Genomic DNA, 17,378 nt, shown 5'->3' on the forward strand with positions numbered 1-17,378 from the left:
TAGGGAGATATAGCGTCCCTGGCCGTGCTTACTGGTCCACGTATCTGTGGTTAGGTGGACCTTGCTACAGATGGCGTTGCGCAGTGCACACTTGATTTTATCGGATACTTGGTTGTGCAGGGAAGGCACGGCTCTCTTGGAGAAGTAGTGCCGGCTGGGAACAACATACTGTGGGACAGCAAGCGACATGAGCTGTTTGAAGCTGTCTGTGTCCACCAGCCTAAATGACAGCATTTCATAGGCCAGTAGTTTAGAAATGCTGGCATTCAGGGCCAGGGATCGAGGGTTGGCTAGGTGGGAATTTACGCTTTCTATCAAATGTTTGTGAGATGGAGAGCTGAACGCTGGCGTGTGACATGGTTGAGACGCTTGGTGACGGAGGTGGTGGTGGTGGTGTTGGTGGTACATCCCCTGTTTGCTGGGCGGCAGGTGCCAACGTTCCTCCAGAGGCGGAGGAAGAGGCCGAGGCGGCAGCAGCAGAATAGGCCGAGGCGGCAGCAGCAGAAGAGGTAGCAGGGGGAGCCTGAGTGACTTCCTTGGTTTTAAGGTGTTTACTCCACTGCAGTTCATGCTTTGCATGCAGGTGCCTGGTCATGCAGGTTGTGCTCAGGTTCAGAACGTTAATGCCTCGCTTCAGGCTCTGATGGCACAGCGTGCAAACCACTCGGGTCTTGTCGTCAGCACATTGTTTGAAGAAGTGCCATGCCAGGGAACTCCTTGAAGCTGCCTTTGGGGTGCTCGGTCCCAGATGGCGGCGGTCAGTAGCAGGCGGAGTCTCTTGGCGGCGGGTGTTCTGCTTTTGCCCACTGCTCCCTCTTTTGCTACGCTGTTGGCTCGGTCTCACCACTGCCTCTTCCTCCGAACTGTGAAAGTCAGTGGCACGACCTTCATTCCATGTGGGGTCTAGGACCTCATCGTCCCCTGCATCGTCTTCCACCCAGTCTTGATCCCTGACCTCCTGTTCAGTCTGCACACTGCAGAAAGACGCAGCAGTTGGCACCTGTGTTTCGTCATCATCAGAGACATGCTGAGGTGGTATTCCCATGTCCTCATCATCAGGAAACATAAGTGGTTGTGCGTCAGTGCATTCTATGTCTTTCACCGCTGGGGAAGGGCTAGGTGGATGCCCTTGGGAAACCCTGCCAGCGGAGTCTTCAAACAGCATAAGAGACTGCTGCATAACTTGAGGCTGAGACAGTTTCCCTGGTATGCATGGGGGTGATGTGACAGACTGATTGGGTTGGTTTTCAGGCGCCATCTGTGCGCTTTCTGCAGAAGACTGGGTGGGAGATAATGTGAACGTGCTGGATCCACTGTCGGCCACCCAATTGACTAATGCCTGTACCTGCTCAGGCCTTACCATCCTTAGAACGGCATTGGGCCCCACCATATATCGCTGTAAATTCTGGCGGCTACTGGGACCTGAGGTAGTTGGTACACTAGGACGTGTGGATGTGGCAGAACGGCCACGTCCTCTCCCAGCACCAGAGGGTCCACTAACACCACCACGACCATGTCCACGTCCGCGTCCCTTACTAGATGTTTTTCTCATTGTTATGGTTCACCACAACAACAAATATATTATTTGGCCCAATGTATTGTATTCAAATTCAGCGGGATATAAATTTGAGGCCTAGTATTTAGGCGCTGGGTGACCGGTATGGATTTAGTGACAGAATTAGACTTGGAAATGCACAGAAGCGTGTGTGTGAAGTTATTCTGAATGACCCTATGTGCACCTTGAATATTATATACCCTTTTTGGGATAGATTTCAAATAGCTCTGATATAGCAGGAACCACTAAATTATGAAATTGCTAAATTGGGAATTGTATTTCAACCCAGAACAAAAAATGTGCTTTGACGGACACTAAATATCTTGCCCAGCAACAACAGTACAGCGGTAACGAGAGATTTAGCAGGATATAAATTTGAGGCCTAGTATTTAGGCGCTGGGTGACAGGTATGGGTTTAGTGACAGAATTAGACTTGGAAATACACAGTAGAGGGTGTGTGTGAAGTTATTCTGAATGACCCTATGTGCACCTTGAATATTATATACCCTTTTTGGGATAGATTTCAAATAGCTCTGATATAGCAGGAACCACTAAATTATGAAATTGCTAAATTGGGAATTGTATTTCAACCCAGAACAAAAAATGTGCTTTGACGGACACTAAATATCTTTCCAAGCAACAACAGTACAGCGGTAACGAGAGATTTAGCAGGATATAAATTTGAGGCCTAGTATTTAGGCGCTGGGTGACAGGTATGGGTTTAGTGACAGAATTAGACTTGGAAATACACAGTAGCGGGTGTGTGTGAAGTTATTCTGAATGACCCAATGTGCACCTTGAATATTATATACCCTTTTAGGGATAGATTTCAAATAGCTCTGATATAGCAGAAACCACTAAATTATGAAATTGCTAAATTGGGAATTGTATTTCAACCCAGAACAAAAAATGTGCTTTGACGGACACTAAATAACTTTCCCAGCTACAACAGGACAGCGGTAACGAGAGATTTAGCAGGATATAAATTTGAGGCCTAGTATTTAGGCGCTGGGTGACAGGTATGGGTTTAGTGACAGAATTAGACTTGGAAATACACAGTAGCGGGTGTGTGTGAAGTTATTCTGAATGACCCAATGTGCACCTTGAATATTATATACCCTTTTAGGGATAGATTTCAAATAGCTCTGATATAGCAGAAACCACTAAATTATGAAATTGCTAAATTGGGAATTGTACTTCAACCCAGAACAAAAAATGTGCTTTGACGGACACTAAATAACTTTCCCAGCTACAACAGGACAGCGGTAACGAGAGATTTAGCAGGATATAAATTTGAGGCCTAGTATTTAGGCGCTGGGTGACAGGTATGGGTTTAGTGACAGAATTAGACTTGAAAATACACAGTAGCGGGTGTGTGTGAAGTTATTCTGAATGACCCAATGTGCACCTTGAATATTATATACCCTTTTAGGGATAGATTTCAAATAGCTCTGATATAGCAGAAACCACTAAATTATGAAATTGCTAAATTGGGAATTGTACTTCAACCCAGAACAAAAAATGTGCTTTGACGGACACTAAATAACTTTCCCAGCTACAACAGGACAGCGGTAACGAGAGATTTAGCGGGATATAAATTTGAGGCCTAGTATTTAGGCGCTGGGTGACCGGTATGGATTTAGTGACAGAATTAGACTGGGATATGGCCAAAAAATAACCACACTATTGCTGGTTAAATGCACTTGGTGTCACAGCTTGACCAACCACACTACTGAGGGTTAAATGCACTTGGTGACGGGCGCAGCTTGCCCCTGATGTAGTATATGGCCAAAAAATAAACAGACTATTGCTGGTTAAATGCACTTGGTGTGACAGCTTCACCCTGATGTAGGCTTTAGCCAGAAAACAACCACACCATTGAGGGTTAAATGCACTTGGTGACAGGCGCAGCTTGCCCCTGATTTTGTATATGGCCAAAAAATGAACAGACTATTGCTGGTTAAATGCACTTGGTGTGACAGCTTCACCCTGATGTAGGCTTTAGCCAAAAAACAACCACACCATTGAGGGTTAAATGCACTTGGTGACAGGCGCAGCTTGCCCCTGATTTTGTATATGGCCAAAAAATGAACAGACTATTGCTGGTTAAATGCACTTGGTGTGACAGCTTCACCCTGATGTAGGCTTTAGCCAAAAAACAACCACACCATTGAGGGTTAAATGCACTTGGTGACAGGCGCAGCTTGCCCCTGATTTTGTATATGGCCAAAAAATGAACAGACTATTGCTGGTTAAATGCACTTGGTGTGACAGCTTCACCCTGATGTAGGCTTTAGCCAAAAAACAACCACACCATTGAGGGTTAAATGCACTTGGTGACAGGCGCAGCTTGCCCCTGATTTTGTATATGGCCAAAAAATGAACAGACTATTGCTGGTTAAATGCACTTGGTGTGACAGCTTCACCCTGATGTAGGCTTTAGCCAAAAAACAACCACACCATTGAGGGTTAAATGCACTTGGTCGCAGCTTGTGCTGGCGCACCACAAGACACAAAATGGCCGCCGATCACCCCAGAAAAATGTGACTGACAAACGGTCTGGGCAGCCTAAAAACAGTGAGCAATTGAGGATCAGCAGCTCAATGATCCACAGCTGCAGATCGATCAGTTAATCAAGTCCTTTGGAGGAGTTAATCTGCCTAATCTCGCCCTACTGTCGCAGCCGCAACCTCTCCCTACGCTAATCAGAGCAGAGTGACGGGCGGCGCTATGTGACTCCAGCTTAAATAGAGGCTGGGTCACATGGTGCTCTGGCCAATCACAGCCATGCCAATAGTAGGCATGGCTGTGATGGCCTCTTGGGGCAAGTAGTATGACGCTTGTTGATTGGCTGCTTTGCAGCCTTTCAAAAAGCGCCAAGAAAGCGTCACAAAAGCGCCAAGAAAGCGACGAACACCGAACCCGAACCCGGACTTTTACGAAAATGTCCGGGTTCGGGTCCGTGTCACGGACACCCCAAAATTCGGTACGAACCCGAACTATACAGTTCGAGTTCGCTCATCCCTAATCAGGATGTCTTCAGTTCAGTCATTTTGACTGATCAGGCAAAAGAGAAAGGCCTAGTTCACACTTCAGTGTTTGGTCAGTGATTTCCATCAGTGATTTGTGAGCCAAAACCAGAAGTGGAGCCTCCATAGACATTAGGTAGAAGGGAAAGATCTGCTCCTGTTCTATGTTTAGAGCTGCACCTGGTTTTGGCTCACAAATCACTGATGGAAATCACTGAAGTGTGAACGAGGCCTAAATCGCAGCAAAAAAACTGAAGACTTGCCTGAATGCCATTTTTTTCTATAGGAATGTATTAGTGCCGGATCTGGCATTTAAAATACCGGAATGCCAGATCCATGCTTCCGGTCTGCGCATGTGCACACCAAAAAAAAGGTAAAGAAATTAATTCCAGATCCGTTTTGCCAGATGACACCGGAAAGACTGATCCCGCATTTTAATCGGGCATTTTTAAGGCCTCTTTCACACTTGCGTTGTCCGGATCCGGCGTGTACTCCACTTGCCGGAATTACACGCCGGATCCGGGAAAACGCAAGTGTACTGAAAGCATTTGAAGACGGATCAGTCTTCAAAATGCTTTCAGTGTTACTATGGCAGCCGGGACGCTATTAAAGTCCTGGTTGCCATAGTAGGAGCAGGGAGCGGTATACTTACAGTCTGTGCGGCTCCCGGGGCGCTCCAGAGTGACATCAGAGCGCCCCATGCGCATGGATGACGAGCGATGCAATCACGTGATCCATGCGCTTGGGGTGCCCTGACGTCACTCTGGAGCTCCCCGGGAGCCGCACGGACGGTAAGTATACTGCTCCCCCGCTCCCCGCTACACTTTACCATGGCTGCCAGGACTTTAGCGTTCCGGCAGCCATGGTAACCATTCAGAAAAAGCTAAACGTCGGATCCGGCAATGCAGCGAAACAACGTTTAGCTTAAGGCCGGATTCGGATCAATGCCTTTCAATGGGCATTAATTCCGGATCCGGCCTTGCGGCAAGTCTTCAGGATTTTTGGCCGGAGCAAAATGCGCAGCATGCTGCGGTATTTTCTCCGGCCAAAAAACGTTCCGGTCCGGAACTGAAGACATCCTGAACGGATTTCTATCCATTCAGAATGCATGGGGATAATCCTGATCAGGATTCTTCCGGCATAGAGCCCCGACGACGGAACTCTATGCCGGAAGACAAGAACGCAGGTGTGAAAGAGCCCTAAGACTAATCAGGATACTGATCAGCCTTACAAATGCCATCAGTTAGCATACATTTTGCCGGATCACTCTGGCGCAAGTGTGAAAGTACCCTTACTCCCAGCCTTCCCAAAGCCATGAAACTAAAATATCACCTGGTCTTGCAGTTCAATTTTCAGGTCAAACTACAGAACGTTTGAAAGTTTTAGCATATTCTGTTTAGTGTCATAACTAAATCGGACATGGAAAGCTTCTGCTAAAAAGAACTGAGCTTTACTTATCTGACAGATCCCACACGCGTTTTCCCTGTAGCAGCAGTGTTGATATCAACGCCAATTACTGTTCTCAGTGGTCTAACCATGAGGACAGTAATTGGCTGCAGCAATTACGTGCCATACACCTGCATGTCACAGTGTCTGTGATGTGCACAGTGACATGCTGGTATAGCGGGCCACTGAGGACAGTGATTGGCTGCAGCAGTCTCATGCCGTATACCACAACATCACCGTTGCAGTTTGTAAACAAACTGAGTCAAGAAGAGTGAACCAGCATTGCAGAGAACAGCAATGGAGAAACAGGTGAGTATTACATCATTTTTCATTTTCGGTTATTTGGAGGCTTGTCCGTGATTTTGAATTATCTTGGACAACCTCTTTCTTTACAAGTGGGAGATCACACAGCCACAGATGCTGGCAGAGTCAGCAGAACAGGAGGCTCTTTATGGAGCTTACATTCTGTTTAAAAGGAGAATGTGGCAATCATAATTGCAACCGAAGTTATTAAACCACGTAAAGATTTAATTTACCAACCTCCATGTTTAACTTCTCCTTTTTCGTCTTTGATGGTTCTCTAAGGTATTCTTCACTAACTGTATGGAGAAAAAGAAAACTGATAAATTACAGAAATGTGCTCAAATGTTATAATACAGGACAGGTCCTATTTCTTCTTGCAGTCTTAGGCTACTTTCACACCAGCGTTCGATCGGATCCGTTCTGAACGGATCCGATCATAATAATGCAGACGGAGGCTCCGTTCAGAACGGATCCGTCTGCATTATTTTAGCATATAACAGCTAAGTGTGAAAATAGCCTCGTACGGATCCGTCCAGACTTTCAATGTAAAGTCAATGGGGGACGGATCCGCCTGAAGATTGAGCCATATTGTGGCATCTTCAAGCGGATCCGTCCCCATTGACTTACATTGTAAGTCTGGACGGATCCGCACGCCTCCGCACGGCCAGGCGGACACCCGAACGCTGCAAGCAGCGTTCAGCTGTCCGCCTGTCCGTGCGGAGGCGAGCGGAGCGGAGGCTGAACGCCGCCAGACTGATGCAGTCTGAGCGGATCCGCTCCATTCAGACTGCATCAGGGCTGGACGGAAGCGTTCGGGTCCGCTCGTGAGCCCCTTCAAACGGAGCTCACGAGCGGACCGACGAACGCTAGTGTGAAAGTAGCCTTACCGGCATCAAAACTCTAAAGTAACTGGTCCTTGCAAAAATGTGAAGTTGATCATTTAGTACAGATGGCCATAGGCAATTACCTACCAACACAACCAATGACTATAAAGTTCTGTTCACGTAGGAAAAGCCGGACCATGGTCACAACGTTTGAACAAAACCTGATAAAGAAAGCTCCCGTCACCTGCAGGAAGCCCCTATTATCTGTCTGAAAGATCACATCTTCTAGTACCAATCTAACCATCACCTCACCCTGACAAAAATTAACCCCTAAGACAATCGCCCAAAAAAAAAAAAAAAAACTATGGCTCTCAGACTATGGAGACACTAAAGATTATTTTTTTTTGTTTCAAAAATGTTGTCATTGTGCAAAACTTAAAAAAATAAAAAAGTATACATATTAGGTATCACCACCTCCATAAGAACCTGCTGTATAAAAATATCACATGACTTAACCCCTCAGATGAACACCGTAAAAAAATAAAAAGTGTGTCAAAAAAGCCATTTTTGGTCACCTTACATCACAAAAAGTGTAATACCAAGCGATCAAAAAGTCATATGCACCCTAAAATAGTACCAATCAAACCGTCATCTCATCCCGAAAGTAATTAGCCCCTACATAAGACAGACAGTCAGCCAAAATTTTAAAAAACTATGGCTTTCAGAATATGGAGACACAAAAAAAATAATTTTTTTCAAAAATGCTTTATTATGTAAAACTGAAACAACCAAAGAAAGTTGTCATATTTGGTATTGTCGCGTCCGTAACAACCTGCTCTATAAAAATACCACATGATCTAACCTGTCAGATGAACACTGTAAATAAAAAATAAAAATGGTGCCAAAACAGCTATTATTTGTTACCTTGCCTCACAAAAGGTGTAATATAGAGCAACCAAAAATCATATGTACCCTAAACTAGTACCAACATAACTGCCACCTTATCCAGTAGTTTCCAAAATGGGGTCACTTTTTGGGAGTTTCTACTCTAAGGGTGCATCAGGGGGTCTTCAAATGTGACATGGCAGCTTAGGCTACTTTCACACCCGCGTTTAGTTGCGGATCCGTCTGGTATCTGCACAGACGGATCCACACCTATAATGCAAACGCTGGTATCCGTTCAGAACGGATCGGTATGCATTACTCTGTCAAAAAAAAAGTCTAAGTCTAAGTCAAATGGATCCGTCCTGACTTACATTGAAAGTCAATGGGGGACGGATCCGTTTACAATTGTACCATATTGTGTCAATGTAAACGGATACGTCCCCATTGACTTACATTGTAAGTCAGGACGGATCCGTTTGGCTCCGCATTGCCAGGCGGACACCAAAATGCTGTCTGCCTCCAGAGCGGAATGGAGGCGGAACGGAGCCAAACTGATGCATTCTGAACGGATCCTTATCCATCCAGAATGCATTGGGGCTAAACTGATCTGTTTTGGGCCGCTTGTGAGAGCCTTGAAACGGATCTCACAGGCGGACCCAGAAACGGCAGTGTGAAAGTAGCCTTAAAGGGGTTGTCCAGGTTCAGAGCTGAACCCGAACATACCCATATTTTCACCCAGGCAGCCCCCCTGATGTAAGCATCTCATGCTCCGATGCGCTCCCTTGCCCTGCGCTCTAGATCGCGCAGGGCAAGGGCACTTTTGTTTACAATAACACACTCCTGGGCGGGGGCTTCTGCCCGGCAGTGTGTTCAGTGACGTCACCGGCTCAGATGGGCAAGCTTTAGCGCTGCCCTAGCCGTTTAACTGGCTAGACAGCGCTAAAGCCCGCCGATCAGTGCTGGTGACGTCACCGGGCTTCCTGGCAGCCCCATGGAGAGCCCAGTTCGTCACCGGAACTCCTGAAAATGCCTTTGCCCTGCGCGATTAAGCATCGGAGAATTAACTACAAGGCACTTACTAATGTATTGTGATTGTCCATATTGCTTCCATTGCTGGCTGGACTAATTTTCCCTTCACATTATACATGGCTCGTTTGCAGGGTTTAGACTAGGCATCCTCAAACTGTGGCCCTCCAGCTATTGCAAAACTACAACTCCCAGCATGCCCGAACAGCCTACAGGTATCAGCCTACAGCAGGGCATTGTAGGAGCTGTAGTTTTACAACAGCTGGAGGGCCGCAGTTTGAGGATGCCTGGTTTAGACCATCGGTGCAGCGCAGATTAGGGATCGACCGATATTGATTTTTTAGGGCCGATACCGATAATTTGTGAACTTTTGGGCCGATAGCCAATAATTTATACCGATATTCTGGGAATTTTCATTTTTGAAAAAAAAAAAAAAAAAATTCCCACAAATCTGCTGAAAATTAATGTTTATTGTTAATGTGTATTTTTTTTTTGTAAATCTTTCTTTTTCATTTATACTTAATATTTTGGTGTTTTATTTTTGTAACTTTTTTATTTTACTAACTTTTAGCCCCCTTAGGGACTAGAACCCTTGTCCTATTCACCCTGATAGAGATCTATCAGGGTGAATAGGAGCTCACACTGTACCTGCTGCTCTGTGCATTGTGCACACAGCAGCATGGAGCTTATCATGGCAGCCAGGGCTTCAATAGCGTCCTGGCTGCCATGGTAACCGATCGGAGCCCCAGCATTACACTGCTGGGGCTCCGATCGGAGGAGCAGGGGAGAGGGGAACCTGTGGAGGGGCGCACTGCGCCACCAATGTTTTTAATACTGGGGTGGGGGGGGGGGGGGGCGCACTGCGCCACCAATGCTTAACACGGGGGGGGGGGGGGCACTGCGCCACCAATGCTTAATACTGGGGGGAGGGGGGGCACACTGCGCCACCAATGTCTAATACTGGGGTTGGGGGGGCGCACTGCGCCACCAATGAAGATTAATCTATCATTTATTCATATACAGGAGGCGGGAGCTGCAGAATTACATAGCCGGCTCCCGACCTCTATGAGCTGTAGCTGCGATCCGCGGCACCTGATGGGTTAACTACCACAGATCGCAGCTACCGCTCATAGAGGTCGGGAGCCGGCTATGTGATTCTGCAGCTCCCGCCTCCTGTATATGAATGAGAGATTAAGCTTCATTGGTGGCGCAGTGGCCATAGCTCCTCCCCTCCTCTTGTCCCCTGTCCTTACATTGGTGGCAGCGGCAGCAGCACAGGGGGAGGAGACACTGCTTCCTTCTCCCCTGTGCTGCTGAGGGAACACGGAGAGCGCTGACAGCAGCGCGATCTGTGTTCCCCATACGCTATCGGAATATCGGCAAAATAAATGCCGATACCGATAGCGTTCAAAATCCTGAATATCGGCCGATAATATCGGTAAATCCGATAATCGGTCGATCCCTAGTGCAGATATGAGGTGGCCACCAGAGAGGTCAGCACCTTTTACTACAGTGTGGTCATAATTACAGGGTGGTCATAACTATGGAAACAAGCAGTGTATAATGCAATGGGGAAAAAATGAATTAAGCCAGCAACGGAAGCAATATAGACAATCACAATGCATTAGTAAGTGTCTTGTATTAACTTTCTCTACCTGATAAATGCCATGTGCGGAAGGGAGGCAACCCCTATGCTATGTCAATGCTACAAAAGGGAAAAGTGGCTGCCAGACACACACGGCACCACTAATCTCACAGAAAACAATGGGTTGGACCTGGCCTTGGTTAAAAAGAAATCCAGCCACCCAGATCCTATTTTGCCCTGTTGCCCACTTGGTGGGTCAGAAGGAGCTCATATTAAACTGATTAGAATTTGCTGCCAAAAATAAAACGTCTCTATGTGCTCTTGGCTGGGATTCTATGCATGACTGTGCTGTCTATAGAGGAAATATTCACACACAGGTCTCGGGGGCACAAGTCAGGAAGATGTGCAGGTACAGAAGTGTACGTGTCGGACGTCCATAGAAGAGCAGCAACTTACGGTGACTACAGCTCCACCTACACACAACCCGTGCGTGGTACACCCCTACGAGCACACGCAGTATAGAGCACTCACCCGCTGCCCCGCCGCCGGACACTCTATGGTAATGACTCGCGAAGTCGCGATCACTCCGCGCCGCCACTTCCTGGATCGGCCCCCCTCGCCACCACGCAGCAGACACGACACGAGCAAGATCACGTGACGCAAACCCGGCTCGCCAGCCGTGTGTCATGTGACATAATAACAGGTCGGCTGATAAGGTTGTGGTTAGACGATCAAATGAGGAAATACAATTCGATCGATGTGCAATCTCCGTGCTGGCAAATCCTATCCGTTTGTAGCCTTTTTTTCACCTGTCAACGTTATGCATTTTTATTTACTTATATTTTTTATACAAAATATGTTGGAAGGATATTAATATTAACCCTTTCACCACCCCAAATTAATTTGGATAATATCTGTTACCCCTTTGCCACCCCATTTAACCCCTGATGGAGCAGTTTTGGCAGCAATACTTTAGTTTTTCTAGCCGCACCTTCCAGAAGCCATAGTTTTTTTTGTTTTGTTTTTCTACAGCACAACCGAATGGTTCTTGTTTTTACGAGTTGTATTTCTTTAATAGCACCAATTAAAGAGGTTGCCCAACACTGGGCAAAGGGTGTAAAAAAAAAAAACACCCCGTTGCAGTGTTCTGGTTCTAGAGCCACAATTCATGCTATGACTACTGATTGGCTGGCAGCGGTCATGTACATGTATAGGCTTTTTACCTTTTTTTCACTTACTTGTACATTAAACTACAACACTTCTGCAATGTATTGTCAATTTAACCACATCTGAGGCAGGGTGTAATAGCCTATTATACATATTATAGGAAATCGGAGTCCTAACGTTTCACTAGGCCACTGGCTACCATGACAACCTCGCGATTGCGTTGCAGCTCGTTCACCTTTCACTGCTATGGGACTGCTGGAAATAGTCAAGCCAGCACTCAGCCTTTTTCGGAACTCCCATAGCAGTGAACACAGAAGGTGGCCACGCATGCACAGCTACTTACCCTTCACTTCAGGGGTCCCATTCTGGAGATAGGAGCATGTCTCAGAGGTGGGTCCTGCACCCAACTAGTGGTGTATCCTAGCGATATGCCACAAATAACCCCCTTTAAGGGGTTAAATGTAATCCTTCCTTTCTTCCCTCCCCTCCTAGCCTGTGCAATGCAAGAGACATCCAAAGTCATCTGCTGACACATAAGGACATGGCTCCAGGTGAGAAAAATTTCTGTACAAGAAGGCAGTTTTGCCAGAAGTGATCACATGCTGCACAAACAGGCTTTTCTCTGGCGGTATTTCTGGTTTACAGGGATCTCAAGTCTCCCGGACGTTCAGGGAGTCTCCCGCTATTAGATATCGGCTCCCTGACGCCCGCATGTGAAACAATATATCCCGGAAAGGTTTACTCGCAGTAAACCTTTCCGGCAACCTGTAGCAGTGTCCCCTTCTCGGCGCGTGCGCACAGTGCAAGAAGAAGCCGATGCCAGCAGTCCGCAGCTGCGCATCAGGCTGAACCTGTGCGCACACGCGGGATCTCAAAGAGGGGAGGGAGGGAGAGGTGGCGCTGAGGAGTAGGAGGCGGCGCTGGGCACGAACGGCGATGCATGCGGCCGGGCACCAGGCATCCACCTCCCCTGCTTGGGCACCTTAATTCAATGATTGACAGGTTAGTAAAACCTGTTTTTCCGCAGAATAAAGCCACAAATAGCTTTTATAAGGCCACCTTAGAAATCAGAATGCTACCCTGGACATGAGCATATGTTTAGCTCACAGGGCTGATAGGTGGTGACAGAATCCCTTTAATCATATACATAAATATGATAATTTGGGTGATGAGCCCAGTCCTCCACACCATAGAGCAAAGTGTGCAGATGCTGCATATGTTTGGAAAATGTAATACAAAGTTTGTGAAAGGAAAAAAAAGAAAGTAAACCTCCCGGAAATGAGAAGTGCACCTCCCTGAAATGACTTTTTGCAGGTTGGGATGTCTGGGTTTAGCAACATAGCTGACTTCAGTACTTATTTTATTGTTCTGAGTTTAGGAGACTTGGGGGAGATTTATCAAAACTGGTGTAAAGTCGAACTGGTTTAGTTGTCCATAGCAACCAATCAGATTCCACCTTTTAAAAAAGAGCTTTGAAAAATGAAAGGTGGAATCTGGTTGCTATGAGCAATTAAGCCAGTTTTCCTTTACCCCATTGTAAGATAAAGTGAGACAATTTTAATGTATTTTGGTATAAACTCAGGGGCAGAACTACCACAGTTGTGGCTGCTATGGGGCCCGCTGTAGCAGGGGGCCCGGACCATCTGGCCCTGGCCTCGTCTGCCAGTACAAACACACACTGGGCCTCATTTTCTAACCCCCCAATGAGGCCCAATTTGTTTTCTGTTTACATACAGGGAGTGCAGAATTATTAGGCAAGTTGTATTTTTGAGGATTAATTTTATTATTGAACAACAACCATGTTCTCAATGAACCCAAAAAACTCATTAATATCAAAGCTGAATATTTTTGGAAGTAGTTTTTAGTTTGTTTTTAGTTTTAGCTATTTTAGGGGGATATCTGTGTGTGCAGGTGACTATTACTGTGCATAATTATTAGGCAACTTAACAAAAAACAAATATATACCCATTTCAATTATTTATTTTTACCAGTGAAACCAATATAACATCTCAACATTCACAAATATACATTTCTGACATTCAAAAACAAAACAAAAACAAATCAGTGACCAATATAGCCACCTTTCTTTGCAAGGACACTCAAAAGCCTGCCATCCATGGATTCTGTCAGTGTTTTGATCTGTTCACCATCAACATTGCGTGCAGCAGCAACCACAGCCTCCCAGACACTGTTCAGAGAGGTGTACTGTTTTCCCTCCTTGTAAATCTCACATTTGATGATGGACCACAGGTTCTCAATGGGGTTCAGATCAGGTGAACAAGGAGGCCATGTCATTAGATTTTCTTCTTTTATACCCTTTCTTGCCAGCCACACTGTGGAGTACTTGGACGCGTGTGATGGAGTATTGTCCTGCATGAAAATCATGTTTTTCTTGAAGGATGCAGACTTCTTCCTGTACCACTGCTTAAAGAAGGTGTCTTCCAGAAACTGGCAGTAGGACTGGGAGTTGAGCTTGACTCCATCCTCAACCCGAAAAGGCCCCACAAGCTCATCTTTGATGATACCAGCCCAAACCAGTACTCCACCTCCACCTTGCTGGCGTCTGAGTCGGACTGGAGCTCTCTGCCCTTTACCAATCCAGCCACGGGCCCATCCATCTGGCCCATCAAGACTCACTCTCATTTCATCAGTCCATAAAACCTTAGAAAAATCAGTCTTGAGATATTTCTTGGCCCAGTCTTGACGTTTCAGCTTGTGTGTCTTGTTCAGTGGTGGTCGTCTTTCAGCCTTTCTTACCTTGGCCATGTCTCTGAGTATTGCACACCTTGTGCTTTTGGGCACTCCAGTGATGTTGCAGCTCTGAAATATGGCCAAACTGGTGGCAAGTGGCATCTTGGCAGCTGCACGCTTGACTTTTCTCAGTTCATGGGCAGTTATTTTGCGCCTTGGTTTTTCCACACGCTTCTTGCGACCCTGTTGACTATTTTGAATGAAACGCTTGATTGTTCGATGATCACGCTTCAGAAGCTTTGCAATTTTAAGAGTGCTGCATCCCTCTGCAAGATATCTCACTATTTTTGACTTTTCTGAGCCTGTCAAGTCCTTCTTTTGACCCATTTTGCCAAAGGAAAGGAAGTTGCCTAATAATTATGCACACCTGATATAGGGTGTTGATGTCATTAGACCACACCCCTTCTCATTACAGAGATGCACATCACCTAATATGCCTAATAGGTAGTAGGCTTTCGAGCCTATACAGCTTGGAGTAAGACAACATGCATAAAGAGGATGATGTGGTCAAAATACTCATTTGCCTAATAATTCTGCACTCCCTGTATTACATTGGTGGCAAAGATCAAGACATGAAGGCATAATCATGGTATGGTCCTTTAGCTCAGAACTGTGACTGATTCTGGTCAAGAGGAAAAGGTGAAGCTTGCTTCAAATTATCCCCTACAGTGCTCAGCTATTTCTGGTAGTCCCTGTGAATGAATGGAGTGGCAAGGCACCCTCCAGTTTTCTGTTATAATTTAGCATTTAGACGCCGGTCTTAAAAAGCACTTGTGGTGAATCCGCCAAAGTTCTGTAGAGGAGCCGACCTCTACATAACTTCGGCGGATACACCTCCGCTTCTAAATATACGCCAGCAACCTTGCTGGCGTATATTTAAGATTTAGACCATTTTATGCACTTAAAACAGACATAGAAAATGATGAATGAGATGGGCCTGCTGGTTCGTCCCCTTTTCCTGCCCACTTTTTGTAGACCTGGTGTGAGTGGAGAAAAGTCGCAGATTGTGGTGCAAAGAACCAGAAATACGCCTAATATAGTAAATAACCCCCTTACTCTTTCCCCCAGCATTATCTTGCTGAGTTTCACTGCTCACTCTGCAGGGAGACAAGCTAGATAGCCGCCTGCAAAGATTGGGAAAAAACAGGACTGGAATTGGGTTACCACAGGATCCTGGCTGTAATGCCTAAATTGGGCACTGATCTTGAAGCGCCACTTTAAAAGATCTATCCAGCTTTGAAATAATTTTTGGCAGCCTTTCTCCTCCCTGTTGGACATGTGGAAGGAAGCATACTTACTTTCTACCAGCTGCTCGTTTCTGGCTTGCCCCAGTTCCCTGTTTGTCAACTTCCAGAGTGAATGAGATTCACGTGCTGCTTGGCGAACACATCACCATTGCGGCCAGTCATTGGCTGCAGCAGCACACATGAGCCCCTTCCACCCTGGAAGTTGAAAAGCAAGAAACCGAAGTGCGGTGAACTAAATGAGACGGAACCAAGCGATGAGGAGCAGGCAGGGGCGGACAGGCCATAGACCCTACAGGTAATTTCCCAATAGGCTGATGCCTAGTGGGCTGCCTGAGCCTTCCTCATGTCCGCCAACTGGGTACATAACAATCTAATGCTCTCACCATTTATTAATGCTAGGAGAACCACTGTATTGCCATCCTCAGGAAGGTGATATAGTTGAATACTGTGGTGGGGGTGACAGTGTTTTGTGGTAATTGGTTCTGCTGAGGCAGTGTTCTGTGCTGCACTAAGGTATTGCTGGCCCCCGCCAACTTGAGTTGGCCCTGCCTTCTGTCAGTTTGGATTTTCTTTATAAGGTATTGCTGGCCCCTGCCTACTTGAGTTGGCCCTGCCTTCTGTCAGTTTGGATTTTCTTTATAAGGTATTGCTGGCCCCTGCCTACTTGAGTTGGCCCTGCCTTCTGTCAGTTTGGATTTTCTTTATAATAAGGTATTGCTGGCCCCTGCCTACTTGAGTTGGCCCTGCCTTCTGTCAGTTTGGATTTTCTTTATAAGGTATTGCTGGCCCCTGCCTACTTGAGTTGGCCCTGCCTTCTGTCAGTTTGGATTTTCTTTATAATAAGGCATTGCTGGCCCCTGCCTACTTGAGTTGACCCTGCCTTCTGTCAGTTTGGATTTTCTTTATAATAAGGTATTGCTGGCCCCTGCCTACTTGAGTTGGCCCTGCCTTCTGTCAGTTTGGATTTTCTTTATAATAAGGTATTGCTGGCCCCTGCCTACTTGAGTTGACCCTGCCTTCTGTCAGTTTGGATTTTCTTTATAATAAGGTATTGCTGGCCCCTGCCTACTTGAGTTGGCCCTGCCTTCTGTCAGTTTGGATTTTCTTTATAAGGTATTGCTGGCCCCTGCCTACTTGAGTTGGCCCTGCCTTCTGTCAGTTTGGATTTTCTTTATAAGGTATTGCTGGCCCCTGCCTACTTGAGTTGGCCCTGCCTTCTGTCAGTTTGGATTTTCTTTATAATAAGGTATCGCTGGCCCCTGCCTACTTGAGTTGGCCCTGCCTTCTGTCAGTTTGGATTTTCTTTATAATAAGGTATCGCTGGCCCCTGCCTACTTGAGTTGGCCCTGCCTTCTGTCAGTTTGGATTTTCTTTATAAGGTATTGCTGGCCCCTGCCTACTTGAGTTGGCCCTGCCTTCTGTCAGTTTGGATTTTCTTTATAATAAGGTATTGCTGGCCCCTGCCTACTTGAGTTGGCCCTGCCTTCTGTCAGTTTGGATTTTCTTTATAAGGTATTGCTGGCCCCTGCCTACTTGAGTTGGCCCTGCCTTCTGTCAGTT

The 17,378-nt window shown here is 46.3% G+C and overlaps 1 protein-coding gene across 1 annotated transcript in view; it reads right to left on the bottom strand.

Annotated features, from left to right (window-relative positions):
- Window positions 1-17,378, bottom strand: part of FAM174C (family with sequence similarity 174 member C) — a 40,868-nt gene that overhangs the window by 12,559 nt on the left and 10,931 nt on the right. The window contains exons 2-3 of the mRNA XM_044278989.1: window positions 11,185-11,361; window positions 6,571-6,629 (exon numbers count right to left, since the gene is read on the bottom strand). Coding sequence (XP_044134924.1) covers window positions 6,571-6,629; window positions 11,185-11,361 — 236 coding nt within the window. The remainder of the gene's footprint in view (window positions 1-6,570; window positions 6,630-11,184; window positions 11,362-17,378) is intronic.

This window comes from Bufo gargarizans, chromosome 1 (assembly GCF_014858855.1).
Source record: "Bufo gargarizans isolate SCDJY-AF-19 chromosome 1, ASM1485885v1, whole genome shotgun sequence".
Classification (NCBI taxonomy): Eukaryota; Metazoa; Chordata; class Amphibia; order Anura; family Bufonidae; genus Bufo; species Bufo gargarizans.